Genomic DNA, 12927 nt, shown 5'->3' with positions numbered 1-12927 from the left:
CAGTCGGCGATCGGCGATTTACAATCCGCGAAATACACATAACCAGGTAAGTATGTAGTTCAAGCAAACCAAACTTAGATTACTTGACGGTTTAAAGATCAATCTAGCATGACTTAGTTATTTCCTGTTGTACTACAAACAAAAATGCAAACACCTTTATAAGTTCTCCACTAGTTGAATTAATGTTTCGTATGTGCCGTTTTGTGCTGCCTCGTCCGCTTCAAGTGGATACGAGCTAGGCCCCAGCCCTCGTGGCAAAGATGGCATAAATATTTCACTTGCCCTTCTACAAGAGCGTACACCGCACACTAACCGTACGATCACACGCAAACCGGTACGCAGGGGTAGGGTTTATTCTAACGGAACGACCTTCATGGCACAAGGTTTTGATTCACCCTCATGATCAGATCGGTTCTTTGCTACAATTTGTTCTTCTCAAGTGTTGGATACAAGATAGGAAGTACGTTAGTAAGACAAGAAGACGCATATTGTGTGTAGTTTTTAATGAGTAAAAATGATTTTTATCAGCAACAGGAGCGCAGTAAGTCATCAATCTTAAATAATCTAATCTTGCGCTCGGACAATTAATACAGATTAAAACATTCACATTAAATTATAATTACTTTTACGGTACAACACGAATGGTAGCAACTGTTAGCAGGTCGATAGTAACAACAAGATTCAATTAAACACGCGGCACGTGCGCATGGAGAGACTTGCGATATTTACCAAACCAGACATTAATCCAAACAATTCAACCACCCTCAAAAGATTCTCTCTTTCTCCAATCTGTATCGACATCTAGTGTAGTATATGTTTGCCAAAAAGGGCTAAACTATTATTATAACTTTTCCCTTTCGTCTGCTGCTGAAATTACGACCATTAAAGCATAGCTACAACAAAAGGCATGGTAGCAAAGAAGCATAGATCCCTTACAGCTTCACAGCAGATGTGCTACAGCTGCTTTCCAAATGTTTTGTCATTGCTTAATCGCTTCGTCGGAGTTTAGAGCTTTTTTTAGATGGGCTAGACGATGTTTCATTGATGAGTGACGTACAGCAATGCCGTAACACCCCATGAATAGTCGACAAGAGATGGCCGAAAAAAACCAAGATTAAGGAGATTATTTGAGAATAAACACATTTAATACTAAAAAAATGGAAAAATACTAAACACATGTTCTTATTTAAGGTTCTGAAATACCTTCAACAAACCAGAAGTCCAGAATCAGAAATATATACTGCGTCAAAATAAAATTTAATAATTAACGATAATGTTTATCTCTCTCAAAATTTGTCACATAATCGCAACAAACGAAAAAGATTTTAAAAAAGCTAAAAGTAGATAAAAGTTACATCAAGTTGAAGATATTTGGTGTTTTATCGCTTGAGTGTTTCATGACCATTGTGGTATTGACTGGCAATACTCCATACTGTATCGACATAACAATTCCACCATTTTACACAACTTCATAGTGGACGCAATTAGCAATGATTAACAAACGCAATGAAATGATTACAATTGTTTTCCCGCAATAACGCATCGGCCAATAAAATCGGATCAGTTGTGTCATGTTATAACTATTTGAAAAATCCCCCCAACGTTAATCTGCTAGGCGTGTAAGGCCGCATGTGAGGCAAATTGGAAGTGCAAATATAGCAAAAAAAAGATCCTCATCTGTAAATGTGTGTGTGTGTGTGTGATGTTCTATGCACCCTGTGTGCAGGTGGATCATGTGCACGTGCACACACTAATCGCGCAAAGATGTCACGTCGGATGAAAATAGCCCTGCTTCTACTCCAGCCATTTCTACTACGTCGTTTTGCGGATGATTCATGGCCCTTTACGAACTTTTTTTTTCGGCCTACCTACATTTGATTTGTTGCATGTTGCAGTTTGCACTTTCGTGGATGCATCAAAATTACCATTCTGTTGTTAGAACAGTTGTTTCATTTACCCTGTAACTCACCTGTCAGATTAGGAATTGTCGTTTTTTTTGTGCTACCGGCAATATCAATTGCACCGCATGATCGTTCGATCGATCGATACAATTTGTGTAGCGGTGACACAGACACAGTACACCGGAACACAGCTGACGTTGCTACTACGTGCGAGTGGAAAAAGAACCAAAATGAAATGGATGGCGGACACACACACCCGTTACCAACGGAATCGCTTTCGGTTAAAACGCGCGACGCCAATCTCAAGGTAACGCGATACTGCGCGGTTCTCCCACCGTACCGATTACACCTTCTTCACGTGGCAAGGGAATCGTTTTGAAAGAAAACAACACACTATTAAATCGGGTGCATAAACAACCAACACGAACGCACACAAACCGCAGCACGTACACAGCTTCTAATAATGCAAACTTGCTCCTAAAGGAACCATCGAACCATGAACAGGATGCTGACATTTACTTCACATTTTATTCTTTGCTCTTGTTCCCGTCCCAGTAGGGCTTCTGCCTAGCTGGGCTGAACGTGGGGACAACGCTAGAAACACTTGTAACATACCCAACACACGCACACAAAGCTGAACTGCTGATGACGGGATCTAGCGACAAACTGTCCTCACGATGGAGGAAGATGTAACCTTTGTTTTTCACTCGGAAATTCCGTTTATTCCGATCCACACCGGAAGTCGTACGCACAAACGCACCCACCAAGGGTGGAAGAAGTGTCGATCGTACTACCCCGCCGCTAGGTAGAGAGTGATCGACCACCACAGTAAGCACTAGATACGCACAACGACTGCATCGGACGGAGGATGGCAACATACAATCGGAACAATCATTCCGTCAGTCGCGAATAGCTGCGAGAGTTGAACGCGAGAAGGAAACCCAAACGAAGAGAGCGAAACACAGAAAGACGGAGAAAGAGAGAATAGAGCGTTGTGGGCCGGTGTTTTGATTAGTGCGTGAACTATGGAAGAAATGCACGTGTCTTACAATTTACCATTCGCGTGAAATATCTAGAAGGTCAACTTTGTCCAAGCATGTATTCTTTTTCTTCACAAAATTTGTCAAGAATTTTGTTGTGATTTCCTGAAGTTTTTAAAATTTCTAGATTAATTTACGTGTATTCCGTGCGAATCCTTCGCATCACAATCTTCCATTGTGATTTGAGTTGAGCGATTTAACACAAATAATTGATTCTTTTGTAAGCAACAGTGTTTAACTGTTGATTTATTTATGAAACATGTGATTATCGGGTCACATGATATAAGCTCAACATAAACCTAAAAGACCAACAATTCTTAGTTCAAATTGGAAAGCAGAGACAAATTTGTTATCAAATGTACAAAAATATTTATTCAGCATTTGTTGAACACTTGCTTATCGTCCTTACAACTATGATTTTTTAGAGCATTACTAATGGCACCTTCTTATCGTTATCCGAGCTCACATCGCTAATATCATGCGTCGGTGGAACATTCTGGAGCTACTTTCCGACATCTGGTTACAATGATCCGAAGTCGTGGTTAATCGCAAGTACTGTTCTAATTAGTTTATCTGTCCTACCCTGGATTAGCCGTCACAGTTCCAAGAAATGAATTCCATTATTCGGTACATAATATCTCTTAAGTGCGTCAAACCGAATGCAAAATCTTTCTTATCACATACTTTTCTGATAAAGTCTAGTTTCGTTTAAAATCATTGTGCACTAACATCAAGTCCAAAACATGAGAACATTTCGTTTGAATGTGCCGGTCACACTATATCGTTATCTGGATTCAGGTCGTCGAATAAAGGAATTATGTCTACTTGTAACAAATCCGCTAACTAAAACGATAAATGTGCGAAAAGGATTATACGATTATTGAGGAAACCCAACACTGGAGAATGTTTACTTACAATCAAATAATCTTTTTCCTGATCCTTGCCGTAAGTTTGTACGATTGCGCACGCATTATCTAGCCATTTACGAAACATTTTTATCTGTGCGTTCGTTACGTGAAACAATTCGGCGTAATCTTGATGTTCCTCTGACAGATCTTCCAACGATTTACCTACATGACGTAGGATAACCATGTTTTGGTATAGGCTTAGCAGCTTCAATAGCTGGTAGATGGTTTGCAAATTATTACGCTGTTGCTGCAGATACTTTAGATTACATATTTCCAGATGGCAAAGAAATTCATCCATTCCTTGTACACGATACGATGCGGTCAGCTTGTCGGAATGCGTTATCGCATCGAGACCGACAAATACAAGCGCCACTGCTGTGTAGTACAATATAGGACAGTTTGCTGTGGCTAGAATTTTGATTGCCTGTAACAGATTGCCATCCTTTAGTGGAACATCCTCTATTAAGCTCTTCGTAACGGACTGAACCTAAAAGGATGTATATCGGATTTAATACACCAATTCGAACATATTCCACCGCAATAGTACTTACCACCCCCGGAGAATGATTGCAATCAGCCAGTTCAATACCTTCCAAAGCATCGCAAAGCTTCCGCACTACGATAGCAACCTTCATCGGCAATGTTTTCAGAAGTTTTGCTGCAATCGTTGTTCTTACCAACCAAGAATACTGTCCTACTGTTACAAAATTTGTTGAATTGTCCAACAGCATCCTCAAAATAATTCCAATGTTAGTGATCTGCTCGTCCTCACTCAACGCAGCTTGTCTTAGCAGCGACACCGGTGATTTTATCGATTGTCCCACATCATCAGGCGCTCCGGGAAGATTACAGATTGTAGCAAACTGTTCAAACCCAATTCCGTCCGAAATACACTTGATTGTACGTTCTGGTTTTGCGATTTGAGACACAAATTCTTCCAATTGCTGTAGGTCGTCCATTTCTGTCGGTGGTGCTTTGCCGCCAACACGATTTGACATTTGAGCTTTGTTTTGTAAACAAGTACATGATGACGAATGACGTTACAGTGGCGGCAAAAAAAGGCGCGACAGCAACATATGTTTAGCGTGGTGATGTTATCACAATCACTGCTCCCCGATTAACATTTATCAAATCGGCGTAGGTATTTGTAGAAACAAATCGATCGTTAATATGTTTTGTCATGAATGCTTCAAATTTATTGCTTCATTACATGTCATGCAACAACGAGAGATTACACATATTCTAATTCACGCACCCAGGCGTAACGGCAATATTATTGGGCACTGCAGATACATTCAAAGAGCAATTGCTGTTCGTTCATTTTTATAAAATAACATTAACAAATGGTCATAGCAAAACAGGACTCACAGCACCTACCACTAAGCAAAACTAGCATTTTTAAAACAGTTACTCCTTCAATACCGTCCTCGCAAAATGGGTGACCCTTTTCTCTCTCTATCGCTCCGATCGACTAGGCTTTTGGCGTTCCACTACTGCACACGGCAATGATCCTCAACGTCATCGGCAAAGTCCTCTGTGGAGAGAGCGCACCGTTGTAGCACACTGTTAACTGCGGCACGAGCCAGATAGCCGGTGGTTTGTGAGTACGAAAGCGAAAACAGCGGCGAAATGTCTTTGCTCGGTGGCAAACTATGGTCTTTGCAGTACATCGCAAACGAATCTTCCAGGAGCAGATCAAGATCGAGCACCTGCTGGAAGCGTAGTTCCGGATTACGGCTTAGGATAGTCGCGACAATGCACAGCAGCTCGACGGCTATCTGGCGTCGTTCGGGTTGCGTGATTTGGTGCAGCATTTCCTCAACCTGCAGCGAAAACGACAGCTCACTGCGACTTTTGTTCGTGAGCGTTGGCATGGCGGGTAAATTGTGTCCCTGTACGGTAATTCCATGTGGTGTACGCTCCAGCACATCCCAGACCAGATTGTAGAACGAGCTCGGGACGCGACACAAACATCCTTCCAACTGACGACGCTGCACCGTGCTGAAGCTGCAAAGATAAAGGCACCATTAGCAAACGAATGTCTAGGTGGATAAGTTGTAACAGAACACATACTGATCCTCATTCGCCCACTGGCTCACGGTAAGTACCCGTTGCAACAGTTGTCGGATTTGGAACGGTGACAAATTTTCAATGTCCGCCCCTTCATCGCCCTTCATTGTGAGGTAGAGTCGCATCGCTTCCAGCACCCAGCCGACTCGGATCTTTAGAATGCCCTTAAAAATGTCCGGATTCGTTGCAATCAATCGGCCACAGTACAGTACCACTTCTTGCTGCAATACAGCATGGATCACGTCGTACGGCTGTACGGTCGAGTACATCACGTTCTGAATCTCGGATGGTGTCATCGGTTTGTCAAAGATTGTCTCCCGCTGACCAATTACACCGACCGTAATTTGTTTCCCATTTACCAGCAACGTTGTGATGAAAGGTGAAATCGAATCTACAATGTGGCGCAGCAGTGAACTGCAGTAGCGAACCGCACGCCAATACCGCAACGTACCGGCCCGGTAGTACAGATCGGTTAGCCGCACGTGTACTGATTCACCCGCCAGTTCGTAGTGAGCACCTTCGCGGTGGAGGATAATACCGAGCAGCTGGCACTGTAGGAAGATCGACTCCGTGTTGCGTAACGCTTCGAGAATGTCCGGTGTCGAGCGTGTCGCATAGTCTGCAGCCGTTATCTTTTTCTCGCGATACGACTGTGCACGGGGCACGTCCGTTAAGCTTTGGTAGCCAATATAATCATGATGTATCTGCGCAAATGCCGTATCGCCCACATCCGGTAGGTCGGAGGTGGACATAAAATCGAGATGCTCGATACAGGAACTGGAGATAAGATTCTGCAACCGACCGATCCGTACCTTCATATCGTCACAATAACCCTTCTTTAGCATTGCCAGCAGATCAATCATCTCCTTGAACTGTGGATCACGCATGTGCTCTTCGCGAATCAGCAGACAAACGGTTGGTCGACCGGACAAGCGCCAGTACTTGCCTACGAATTGCAGCTCCGTCTTTATGTCATCAATAAGCAGAGCCATGTCACGGTAGAGGTAGAAGTCGGACACTTCAAAGATGAGCGGATAGCACAGGACGGTCATGCCGCAGATACGGTACACCTTGCTCGTACCTAGCGAACCAACGGGACGCGGAGGGCGTCCAGTAAGGCCAATTTTATCATTCACACCCAGCTGCTGGTACACATTGATCAGTTGAGTGGAGGACCAGATTTGGACGGGTTCAACCTATGGTTAAAAATGAAAAGCATATTTAGAAGCTAATTATAAAAATATGAAGCAAATTTTAGTCTGCTTACCTCATGTGGTGTCTGGGTTTGAATACCGTACGTCGCCATCATGGCTTGCAGGCGCATCGATTCGGCAATTAGCACAATTTGCACTACCAGATCGGTTGCTGTACCCTTTTTTTTGGTGAATAGTTAGACAAAATGTAGATGTCATTACAATCTTTTTTAATTAAACATACTATTCGTAAAACGTGGAAGCAAAAGATACGGGCATAGAGAGTGCATTCCGCAGCAACAGCTATTACAATAAATATTAAAGTGTTACGTTTCATGTTGATAAATGTTAACTTAAATTATTAAGTATTATTTTCACATTTTAACAAAATTCCTCACTTTAAGTTCCGTGCTGTAGATGACTGAACATGAATATGAGTGCTAACAATATCGGTTATTCGATTCATGCAGTTATTAAATGTTCATTTAAGCACAATACAATAACATAAGCACACCTTTTCACATCGATTAGTTTATAGTTTAAATAATAAAAATCACGTTAAACATAATTAGATAAATTTATAGAAGCAATTTGAATTAAATTAGAGTGTGAAATTGTACGATGAGAAGACATACTTTGTAGGTATTGAAATCTGGCCTGTAAAACTTCATAAACCACTTTTAATAACATGGAAAAGCTCATCAAATTATTCGAATCAAATTAACAATCTCGCAATTTACAAATATAATATAAAACGCCACAAGAAAACAAATGCTTTAAATGAAATGGCACGAAACAACGAGAACAAACATTAAAAGCAAGGGAAAATTAACAAAAAGATAGTACGTTTTCAATGTGCCAATTGTGGTGCAATAAACGGTTCAGACTTTTAGTTCAATATTTACTCTCGCTGGTTCGCTGGATGAATCCGACATTTGATCCTGACGCTCTTCAATATGCGGTGGCGTTACAGGCCGATGCATGGCTAGGGCCTACATCGAACAAGTAGTCGATTGAATGGAAATAACACTCAGACATGAATATAAACAAAAGGAGACGTCGTAAATATGATTTAGATTGAATAAATGCAACGCATGAAATGAAACATTCCCAGCCGATGAGGATGCAATAATATGAAGTGCATTAGACAGGTGGTTTGCATAGTTGCCAGTCGTGTGATAGGCCGGTCGGACGAATGCATCCAACCGTCCAATGATCGAGCCGATTAACGATGGGTATGGTATGCGGAGAACAACCGACGTCAAGTCCAAAAAGGCAGCAGCGTCCAAACGAGATAGGAGTGAAACGAGTACAGCTAATGAGTTTTGAGTGATATATCGAATCTGCACACAAGTTATACAAATTAATCATACTTGCAACACACGGGGCTGTTTGTTTTTGCAACATTATCAATACATCTTAAACATATCACGGCTTAGAAATGCAGCGTAGCAAGCAAGCACAAAATGCATCTCGGAAGATGTTTAGGCACTCAAAGTTCTGTTAGAGCCCTAGCACCATCTCTTTGAGGTGGCAATTGCCACAAGCAAAAACTTAACCTGTGTGTGTCTGTGTACTCAGTGTTGGGAGGGTTTGGGATACGAATACTTACACTTCCGATTTTTGTACGCTGTCCGCGCGATTTGCAATTGGAAAGCGCGAAAAAAAGTGGTGGAAAATAGAAAATGTGATACTCATTAATATGGTACATAGAGGCAATTTCCCGTGTACTGTTTATGTAGCACGAGTTGCTTTCAATAAATAAAGTACAACGAAATGAGCGATAAATACATTCCAAAACATTATCTTCAATAGCAAATACAAGCATGAACAAGCTATATGATTTCTCCTTTCCAAGGGAAAGAAAAAAATAACTGAATTTGTTTATTTTTGATTAGGAAACTTGTCTGTAAAAACAGAAAACTTTTTCTAGTGCTAGTAAGTATTAGCCAACAACAATTTAAAACAATAATTCAATTGTGCCAGATTAGCAAAACCACACTGTTCTACAAATGTTGTGATAGTCGCGTCGTGAGTTCTTGCTTGAAAGTGCCATATAAGCACTTCCTAGCATTATGAGGAACGGATTAAAATTAGTAAATGAGAATGCATAATAAAAAAACGACATTGAAAAAAAATGAAGCAACTATTCTATAAAGGTTTATGACAATTTTTGGTAAGAAAAAAATATATCCATGATATAAAGAAATGTTCCTAGTAGCGTTCCTAACTGGTCGTCCACTAGACATTACTTACAATTCCCGGTTTCGCCTATTCGGTTGAATGGAGTGGCCCAAAAGAGAAAACGGAAAGACAATAAAACACAATGGAAGATATTTTGACAGCGAAGAAGATTGATCATAAGTGAGCGGACATTTTTAGATGGGGCATAGAGTAGTATTTTGTTCGTGTGCTTCTATCTATGAATCACTACCACTTCCTCTACTTCATACGAATTTCGATAGACGAGATTTAAAAAATTTACAGCAAAAATGTTCCGTTTAGCGCAGGATTGTAACCATAGGAGCTAGTATGAAGCGAATTCAAACCAATTCACCAAGTTAAATATTTATAGTTTTGATTCGTGTTTAGTAGCATGTAAGTTTGTTCAAACTGTTGGCGTATAAAGCATCCACGTGCCGTGGTGCGGTTTTGGCTCATCCTAATCTGAAAACTATTTACTGTTTAGTGATATGTAAAACCTCTTCCACAATGTTATCCAGTTGTCCCAGGAAAAGGTTTTAAAGTGTTTTAAATGTTCTATTCCACTGTCCATGTACTTACCTGAAAGGCTGAATAGCGGCCACCTTTCCGTGGCCGATTGTACGAGGGCAAGTATCGCCGGATCGGGTCCAGCTCGTTAATATGCAGCAAACCAGCGGTTAGCAGCTGTGCAATGATAAACACCGATTGACCCCACAGGAAAAGGGACTGTGAGGAGGCACGCGTATACATTCCGTCACCGTCCGGAGCATAGCACATCGATACGACTGGATCTAAAAGAGAGAACGAAAATTTAAGAGACAAATCCCCGTACTGTCCAAACAGGATAAGACATTCTACACTTACCACCATTATTGTCCGAGTGCATACACTTGCGTAGCTCCATCTGATACTCTTCTATCTGCTCTAGGTTGTTCTTAAACACCCCGTCGATGATCATGTACGTGTAGAACATGGGCCACTCACACTCGTACCCTTCAAAGTCCTTAATTTCTCCTTTATGATAGTAGCGTCGCGTTTTATCTTCCAGTCTGGACAGATATCCATCCCGACTAAACCGTTTGAAGCCCTTTTTACCCTTCAACCGTCGCACCACGTTCAGCTTGCTCATGTCCACTAGCCGTTCCTCGTGGGATGCAAACGCCGGAAAAGAAAGTGTAGGTAGCAGCGATGCGTCCACACCTTTCGAACTCGACTCTCGGGGTAGCATCGTTTCAAAGATGCTACGGTTGCGGTTGTGCGCGTCAATGTCCACGTAAACGACGCTCCACGAGGCACCCTTCTCGCCGAACAGATTGCATCCGTTGATCGCTTCCAATGCCGATTTTGCCATTCCGATCGAGGACGCATGGATTTCGGGTGTGCCATCGTTATACTTCGAGCCTCGTTCCCACATGCCAAAGTCCGGCGTACGGTACGCTCGCTCGACGTAGTACACCAAATTCTGCACGAACGCAACCTCATCCTGCGTGTAGATGATCTGTAGCCCGGACGTTATCATTTGCACCAGAAAGATGAGATAGATCGAAACGACATCGATCTGTAGGTGATTGTAGTTTTCATCGGAATATATTTCCTCCCCCGTATCCAGATGGAACTTGCAATGCAGCGCATTGACGGCACACTGGCGCGATTTGAACTTTTCCACCCGATGGGCCTGCTTGATCCAGCACTCCAGTATGCCGCGCATACACTTTACCGCCGACTGACCCAGCTCATAGCTCTTACCCCGATCATCGTCGATTCGGCGGTACGCTTGATAAAGGCTCCAGATCGCCGCAGCACAATACACACTATCCCGTATGCTGCCCACCTCCCGATCCGTGCTCAGCACCGGGAACAGGCCAGTGATTGGACTTTGAAATTGCAATAGCTGTCGTTTCACTGAGAAGAGCGAAAAACAACGGGTTAGCAATCGAAACACCATCACGCACGATCGAATTTCGATCGTTTCAAGGACATATCAATTAAGGCTCATTTTCACTTGCACCAATGACGGTCGCAACTTACCGATGCCGTAGTAAATATCTAACTGTTTCACCGTGTCCTCATAGTTGGAAATCTTCAGGAACTGGTCCAGGTTCATGTCGTCCAGACTGGGTTGCCGGGCAACGGGCGTAACGGAACTACAACGAATACGGGATGGAGACGGCATATTCAAGAAAAACCAAACAGCAGGGGAGATTGCTCCCGCGAACGGACACAACTTACGTCGAGTGGCGCTCCATCGTCGACATGATGCAATCCTCCCTGTGCACTTGCACTTGCAGCTGACTTCCAGCTATAGCACACTTCCTCAGTAGAAACCAATTACACCGAGTCTGGCCGACGATTTTCAGCAACGAAAAATTGCCAAAACGCAACGAGCCGATTTTTGGCTGCCTTCTCGTTACGTTTCTGCAATGTCAAATGTGACGTTTCAATGTCGAGCGTGATGGGAGCGGATGTAAACAAGGGGGTGTTTGGGAACCCAACGCGCAAAATGGTGCATATTCGAGAAACATTGTTGTGTGTATGATTATTTTTTTCATTTAAATTCCTTCATTACCATGCTTATAGCTCATATCCATTTCAATTACTTAGAGAACATAATGAATTTTGATATTTAATAATACGCGACTCAATATCGAACCTGGTTAACGATACAATTCGAGAAAACCATCTCGCACATAAACTACAGATTTTTATAACAAAGCAGAAATATATTCTTTCGGGCTCAGTTGGTTTAAACGTATAATTGCTTTCTTTCTCTATTTCTCTCTCTTTCTCTCTTTCTCTCTCTCTCTCTCTCTCTCTTTCTCTCTTTCTCTCTGTTGTTGGCTTTAATAAAATCTAAGGTCACGCAGCCCATTTGTGGTTTACTAGACTTATTTTTACCGCGTAGCTGGTTACTCAGTCCTTGCTACGGGGAGACGGTCCGGATGGGATTTGATCCCCAGTCCTGCCGTGTAAACCGGCACCGTTTACCACATACACCGCCGGGAATTCCCATAATTGCTTTTACATGACGCAAAACGTTGCCTGATCTGAGTTCAATTCTGAACTGATTCGCTTTCTCTTTTTGATTCTCTCATAAGCATATACAGAAACGTTACCGGTAGTGTTGGGTCGAGAGCGAAAGAGGTACCTCAATCGCTCCGCTCATATTATTGTGCGCGCTCCCGCACAGCCCACGGGAAAAAGAGGTAGCTCCACACGGAGCGCTGCACACAGGAGCGATTGTGCGATGCGCTCCCAGAAGCGAAGTTTCGCACCCCAAGGAGCGCTACACACAGGAGCGATTGTGCGATTCGATCCCATTTAAAAATTTCCTAAGGCAGCGCGCTGTGAACAGCCAAACAAACCAGACAAACACGACACTGTTCGAAAGGTGCTCTGCCAATTGTCGTGTAGAACTGTCACTCCATCGACAATTTCAATGCCTAGTACTGTCGCTAAGCAATCTTTCCTCGTTTTATTCCAATTTCGGTGAGTTTATGTATGCTAAAAATCTAAAATTCTCTGTTCCACAATAACTGTTAACAAAGCAATCCAGCACACAAACTGCTTAGGTGCCATTTGACAAGAAGGTATAGAGTTTCAAGGTGTGACA

General features: G+C 42.5%; 2 protein-coding genes across 26 annotated transcripts in view; both read right to left on the bottom strand.

The window, feature by feature from the left end:
- LOC125763342 (piezo-type mechanosensitive ion channel component) overlaps positions 1–2920 on the bottom strand; it is a 44539-nt gene extending 41619 nt beyond the window's left edge. For 7 of the 20 annotated variants that reach the window (XM_049426358.1, XM_049426350.1, XM_049426351.1 and 4 more), the window contains exon 1: positions 2517–2916. The gene's annotated coding sequence lies outside the window, so the exon portion shown is untranslated. Of the gene's footprint in view, positions 1–1969; positions 2493–2516 lie in introns of those variants that run through there. The other 13 variants (XM_049426362.1, XM_049426366.1, XM_049426360.1 and 10 more) reach the window with 7 other exon arrangements.
- A 2098-nt stretch (positions 2921–5018) lies between these two features.
- On the bottom strand, positions 5019–11756 carry LOC125763375 (probable phosphorylase b kinase regulatory subunit beta). 6 transcript variants are annotated; one of them, XM_049426473.1, is made up of 10 exons: positions 11547–11755; positions 11346–11461; positions 10182–11219; positions 9897–10108; positions 9369–9383; positions 8725–8742; positions 8018–8104; positions 7187–7291; positions 5923–7115; positions 5019–5856 (listed from the first exon to the last, which is right to left on the bottom strand). In XM_049426473.1, the coding sequence occupies exons 1-10, from the start codon at positions 11570–11572 to the stop codon at positions 5340–5342; spliced, it is 3327 nt and encodes a 1108-aa protein (XP_049282430.1). In that variant the 5' UTR covers positions 11573–11755; the 3' UTR covers positions 5019–5339. The 6 variants fall into 6 exon arrangements, with proteins under 6 accessions (XP_049282430.1, XP_049282431.1, XP_049282433.1 ...); XM_049426474.1 differs by lacking the exon at positions 9369–9383 and having other exon boundaries at positions 11547–11756; XM_049426476.1 differs by lacking the exon at positions 8018–8104.
- Between the last annotated feature and the right edge of the window lie 1171 nt (positions 11757–12927).

Source organism: Anopheles funestus, chromosome 2RL (assembly GCF_943734845.2).
Source record: "Anopheles funestus chromosome 2RL, idAnoFuneDA-416_04, whole genome shotgun sequence".
In the NCBI taxonomy this organism is placed as follows: domain Eukaryota; kingdom Metazoa; phylum Arthropoda; class Insecta; order Diptera; family Culicidae; genus Anopheles; species Anopheles funestus.
This window is presented reverse-complemented; position numbering and strand designations above follow the sequence as displayed.